Raw genomic sequence first — 6,529 nt, 5'->3', positions numbered from 1 at the left:
CTTACTTAGGTCACCAATAGGCTTGTCCTTTATATTAATGTTCCATTTATAAACAAAATGTAGAGGGTTAATAAATGAATGATTGTTTTAATAAATGATCAATTGATAGTCTAGCAAGTCCATCAGTTATTTATAACTATCTTGAACACCTTCTCCTTGTGTGCTTATAACCATCTATATTGTAACATAGTTATATTTGTTAATCATTTATAAAGTGTGACCACAAACCCTAAGCCATACAACACCCCTAAAGACTATGCTGGGAGTATTTCACGCAGTACTGAAATGAAGCACTGCTTGTATAAAATGCAAGACCTGTATAAGAGTGTCCAATAGCATATAAGAAGTGAAGAATATCATGAAAGTGGAGAGGAAACAGCTAGGCAGAATGTAACTGAGGTGAAATTTGGATTGATCTCCAGGCTTAGCGCCCTACACTAACAAAGATATTAGGGAACATTTAAAACTCAGATCTAAAAACATCCAGGCTGATGACCACTCACTTCCCCCATGCTGACTGCTCACTCCACTAACTGCATATTACAATCACACCCCCACAGGCACAGTTATCTTTGTTCTTCATCCCATCAGTTGTTCAGTTGAATGATAGTCCTAAGGTTGATACTTATTTTATTATATAGTCACTGGCAGGCTTTTGGCCTTGGACCCCTTGTCTGAATAGTTAAACTGGCACTCTAACCTGAGCCTCTGTGACTGGGCAAAATCGGTTTTCTGAAACTTTCTCTGTCAAGAAATGGTTTTATGAAAGGCATGAAAGCTCACCTCATATATTCCCCTAATGAGTATGAGAGGAGTGAAATCTTAAAAGTTTCTCCTGATCAGCTCTGAAGGGAAGAACTGATTTCATTATTTGCTAGTCTTGTTCATTCATATCTTTGTTTTCTTTCCTGTTTATGAGGTGAGTTTGTTTGTTTTTTTTACTATTTTTTAGGCATTCTTAACCCTGGAGATTAAATTCATGTAGCACATTTGATGGCTTGAGTGTGATGTAACAAAAAATAGACTGGACAAAGACACTGAAAAAAAATATGCAGGGAACAGACCTTCACTGGAAGGCACGTGGACTAGATTAAGGTTTAAAGTGGGCTTTTATACCTCTGCCCTCCCCCCAAAGTTGGAGAACTCTGAGGTGGGATTGAAGCAGGTAGGCTGGTGCAGAGGAAGGTCTATAAAAGTAGTTAAACTGAGAGCAAATTTTTTTGTTGGACAATGACCGACCTGGCAGGGGCCATGACAGGCTTTTTTGTGAGCCGCCTTTGAGCTCTGCACTCCAGTATCCCATAGATCTGGTCCAGCACCAGTGACCATGATTCTGGGAAGCATCCCTCACAGTATGTGCACCTCGGGGCCCACCCAGCTTCTCTGCCCCCCAGGCGCCTGTGATCAGTGACTCAGGCCTGAGGTTTTGTGGGGGTGCTCCCACTCCCACCCCTGTTTCCATGGCGAGGGTGTCACAGGCGGATGCAGGCGCTGGCACTCCCCCCCGTATTTCCCCGGGGGTTGCCTAGCAGCAGCCTCTCGCTCGGCGTCACACCCTGAAACCCAGAGCAGCCCCTTCCCGGCCGCAAACCCTGCCCTCCTCCTCCCTGCCCAGGGCACAGAGCCCGGCCCTGCCCTGCCAGTCCCCCCACGCCCCGTGACGCCGGAGAACCCTCCGACCCACAGGCCGTCCCCACCGTGCCACGTGGGGGGAGGCTACACCCAGGGTCCCCCCCCCATTCCCAGCCGGCCCCTCCCCGGCCCAGCCCCCCAGCTCCAAGCCAATCAGCGGGGTGGGAAGCTGCCCGTGCGTAGCTCCGTGTGCCTCCCGCTTTGCTCGCTGGAGCCCGGGCGGGGGGGTTGTATATAAACCGGCCATTTCCGCAGCTCGGCCTCAGAGCCCGCGGGCCCCCCACCAGCCGCCTCTCGCTCCCCGGGTCTAATTTATTCACCTTCCCGCCCCCGCCATGGCCGACGCCGCCCTGTCCTTCGCCAAGGATTTCCTGGCCGGGGGGGTGGCCGCTGCCATCTCCAAGACCGCCGTCGCCCCCATCGAGAGAGTGAAGCTGCTGCTGCAGGTGGGTGTTGCGGGGGGGCTGGGCTCGCTGCAGGGGGGGTTTGCGGGGTGGGGGGCGGCGGTGCAGAGCGCGGGGCAGGCGTTGCATGCGCCGGGGGCCGGGGGCTCGCCTGCCCGCCGGCGGGGATGAATGAATGGGCTCCGGCCGGGGTTGGGGCGGGCGGGCCCCGAGTGCTCGGGGAAATCCCGGGGGCCGGCCGCGGCTTTGTCTGGAGCTGGGACGCGGCCGCGTGGCGCATCCGCGAGCCGGGGAGATGCCGGGGCCCTGAGCCGCCTCCCAAGGTCGCGGCAAGGAGAGGGCGGGCCCGGGCATCCCGGGCCTCTCGGCTTGGGAGAGGGAGCCGGGCCGCCGCAGCCAGCGCGACCCCTGCCCCGCGGTCTGTGCCCCTGCCCCCCGCCCGGCCCAAGGAGCCGGTCTCCTTGGCCCTGTGCCGGCGGCTGGGCGCCCCCACCCCGGCCCCGGTGTGCGGGGGTCCCCGGCCCCTCGTGCGGTCCCCGGGCGCGGAGAAGCCGGGCAGAGCCGGAACCCACCGGCCTGCCTCGACCGGCTGCCGGAGCCAGCTAGTTCCGCTTATGCAAAGCGGTGCCGGGCCCGGCTCCGGGGCGGGGGTGTTGGAGCAGCCTCCGCCCCGGCTCCTTCCCCTCCGGGCTGGCGGCTGCATCGCCCTCGTGCTCTGGGCCCAGCGGCGCCCCCGGGCCCAGCCGTGGGGTCTCGGCCCCCGAGCGAGCCTCCATCGACTCCCCGCTTCCGAGCATCGTGCGGTAAAACCAGCGCGCAGAGCCAAGCAGGCACAACCCGCAGCCTGAGGAAAGCGAAGAAGCCCCGTGACCTTCCAGGCCAAACGACCCCTCTCTCCTCTCTTTCTCCCCCCCCCCCCCAAAAAAAAAAAAACCTCAAAAAAGATAAAGGCAGGCTACTAACTAAGCTTTGCTCTCCAAAGTAGACAGCACATGCAACTCTGATCTGGGGTGGATCACGGTAAATTGCTGCCTTTTGGGCACTATGGAAAAAATCCAGGGTAGCAAAGCATGTTTTGCGCTAAAGACGTTCTTTCTGGCTGCCCCCAGTAGGTAATCCGCCTTATTGTCAAACTTTCATCAGAATGATGTGACAAGTGTACAGAGGAGGGTTGCTCTAGAAAATCCTAGCAATTCTAAATGGAGACAGGAAGATCTTTATTACTACCCCACCCTAAGAACAGCACTTCCTGTTTCTGGGTCAAATGAATGGCAGATGATCACCTTGGAATTCAGCACTTTACCGGCTCTCTGCATTCCAGGAGTCTATTGCACTGACATCTGCTTAGAGGACAGTGAAGCTTCTCACTGAAGCAGCCTAGGACTTTCATGACACTCTGATATAATTAGGCCTGGCAAACTTAATTTTTATTTTTTATGATTTTTTTTAACTTACATGCTTTTCACAGTTGCAGGGAAATTATGGGAGGTCAGACAATTAATGACCGTAGTCACTGAGATTCAAAAAGTTAAAGCCTTATAACCATGAACACAAAATGTTAAAATATCCTTGAGTAAAATATCCTTAACTCAAACTGTGAGGTCTCAAGTAGCATTTTTCTTATGTTGCCTTATCTGTAAATTGTGATTATGAATTGTGTGTGCAGTGAAATCAAAATTTACCGGTACAAATATAATCCTTCCACGCCTTGTTATAATGAGCGAAGTTCAACAATAACTCACTCTAGCTTCTCTTGTCACCAAATTTAAGAGATCTACACTTAATCTTATCCTCATTCTTGTTTACTAGTAATTCATGTTTTCACTACCAAATCTGTCAAATTTCAGTTATAATTCCTTTAGCTTCATAGGACCAAGCTTATGTTATTTCATAACAAGCTTTCAACATTTCTAGCCTAAATGGATATTCTTCAAACGTACTTAATCTCCGTAGGGGAAGACAGTCTATCCAGACCCTAGAATCAGATGCTAATTATCAAATGCAAATTAAAGCAAACATTTCTACCAAGTGACAACCATGAAACTTCATCAGTCCAGATCTTCAGGCTTGTAATTTTATCAGCACAATGATATTAATCCATCTTCTTCTACTGTTTTACAGGTGCAGCATGCAAGCAAGCAGATTGCAGCAGACCAGCAATACAAGGGCATCATTGACTGTGTTGTCCGTATCCCCAAAGAGCAGGGTGTCCTGTCCTTCTGGCGTGGCAACCTGGCTAATGTGATCAGATACTTCCCTACTCAGGCCCTCAACTTTGCTTTCAAAGACAAATACAAGCAGATCTTCCTGGGTGGCGTGGATCAAAGAACCCAGTTCTGGCGTTACTTTGCTGGTAACCTGGCATCTGGTGGTGCTGCTGGTGCTACATCTCTGTGTTTTGTCTACCCTCTTGACTTTGCCCGTACCCGTCTGGCAGCTGATGTGGGTAAAGCTGGAGCCGACAGAGAATTCAAGGGTCTTGGTGACTGCCTGGTCAAGATCTTCAAGTCTGATGGTCTTAAGGGCCTGTACCAAGGCTTCAATGTATCCGTTCAGGGTATCATTATCTACAGAGCTGCCTATTTTGGCATCTATGACACTGCAAAGGGTAGGTCCTTTGAACTAACTTCTTAAAATGCAGAAGAAGCTAAACAACATTAAGGCTGTTAGAAGAAAGTCTAGACTCTAATGCAGAAAAATGATTTACTTTGGTATTATAATATACAGTGATTTGGTGGTATTAATCTGATCTCCTCCCTCCATAGGAATGCTTCCTGACCCAAAGAACACCCACATCATTGTCAGCTGGATGATTGCTCAGACAGTTACTGCTGTTGCTGGTTTGACCTCCTATCCATTTGATACTGTCCGCCGTCGTATGATGATGCAGTCAGGGCGTAAAGCAAGTATGTATCTAAGTCCCATGTAGAACATAATGTGGGTGGGCATTCCCAAAGAAACCTCTCTGTCCAGAGATGCAAGATGGGTGCAGAGAACTCTACCTCTGTTTCAAGGCCCATGGGATCAGAAGGGTTTGGGCAGGCAGGACTTCATGGTTCAGAAGTGGAGTCTTGTAAATGGATGTTGGTTTCCTTTGATGCCCTGGCTAGCCAGATTGTCTATTGCTTTAGCAGTTATACTACTCTGAGTAAAAGTCCTATCAATGCTCTGGTGAGACATATGAGATCCATTTATAGGCAGAACAGTCCATCTTTCCCAGCATGTGCAGCAAGTCACTGGCTGGACCAGGATTAGAGCTTGAGTTCCTTGCTCCATGAGACCATGCAGCCCTTTGTCTAGAATACATCCAGACACTCTGTTGCATATAAACAATCTGCGGAAGAACTCCCAGCAGATGGTGGTGCTTCTGGTTTAAGCCATGACAGTGGTAGAGCAGCATATCTCCTGGGATGACTTGCAGTGAAGACTTGCCTTTATGCAGCTGCTAAACCCAACCCTTGAGATGTTAGTGCAGTTGCTATAGACAGTAAAACTCAAATTCTTGCCTGTTACATCTCAGTATAGACATGAGATGCCATTAGTGGTGCAAGTGTAGTAAAAGATAAACAATTAAATGCCTAATAACACTAGAGCACAAGCTCAGAAATGTAATTCATTCAAAGCAGACAGCCTTGCTGAGCCACTACTGACCTGGGCAAGATCCTAGTCCATGAGACTCCTCTCATTAACAATCTCTGTACTTTCCACAGCTGACATCATGTACTCTGGTACAATTGACTGCTGGCGAAAGATTGCTCGGGATGAAGGGTCCAAGGCGTTCTTCAAGGGTGCATGGTCCAATGTACTCAGAGGAATGGGTGGTGCTTTTGTCTTAGTATTGTACGATGAAATCAAGAAGTACACTTAAGTTACTTCCTCGTGTGAACTGGCATGTTGTATTATGTAACTTACTCTGACCATTCATGGACTGTCAAAACTGTATCAATTACAACTGGTATCCGTACTGTTTAGCAAAGGGCAGCTGTCATGCTCACCTGACCTCTGTCTTTATCAAGTCATTCCCCTGATGATGGGACTCAAATGTTTTTATTTCAGGCACTCCTGTTTAAATAACAAGTCTGAGGAAATAATAATAAAAAAAAAAATCCAGAACCGACTCTACTAGTGTTGTACTTGCTTTACCTCTTTTCGGGAAACTCTGCCAGCAGCTGCAGTGGGGAAAATGCTGGAAGAAGTAGAGAAACTCCTAGTAGCACTCGGGGGTGGGGTCTAAGGAGATGTCATAGTCCAGGTAAACCTAAGTTTTCTAATGCTTGTGCTAATAGGAAAGTGTTTGAATAACTGGCTAATCCACAAACAGGGTGTATTTCTTGTCATGTGCCCTCTTGATGGGGAGAAGAAAGGGATACTACCTAACTGTCTGTTTCCTTTAAAGCCCCAATCTCAAACAATTCCCAGTATGTACAGGCCTTGTCTGCACTGATATCTTAATGCAAATCTCCATGGAGCTCCCGGTGCCTGTATAGATAAGG

The 6,529-nt window shown here is 49.3% G+C and overlaps 1 protein-coding gene across 1 annotated transcript; it reads left to right on the top strand.

Annotated features, from left to right (window-relative positions):
• Positions 1-1,886: 1,886 nt before the first annotated feature.
• On the top strand, positions 1,887-6,153 carry SLC25A5 (solute carrier family 25 member 5). The gene is made up of 4 exons (XM_074963178.1): positions 1,887-2,078; positions 4,158-4,644; positions 4,802-4,942; positions 5,747-6,153. Exons 1-4 carry the CDS (start codon positions 1,968-1,970, stop codon positions 5,902-5,904), a joined length of 897 nt encoding a protein of 298 aa, XP_074819279.1. The 5' UTR covers positions 1,887-1,967; the 3' UTR covers positions 5,905-6,153.
• Positions 6,154-6,529: the final 376 nt, after the last annotated feature.

The sequence above is a fragment of the Natator depressus genome, chromosome 9 (genome assembly GCF_965152275.1).
Source record: "Natator depressus isolate rNatDep1 chromosome 9, rNatDep2.hap1, whole genome shotgun sequence".
Classification (NCBI taxonomy): domain Eukaryota; kingdom Metazoa; phylum Chordata; order Testudines; family Cheloniidae; genus Natator; species Natator depressus.
This window is presented reverse-complemented; position numbering and strand designations above follow the sequence as displayed.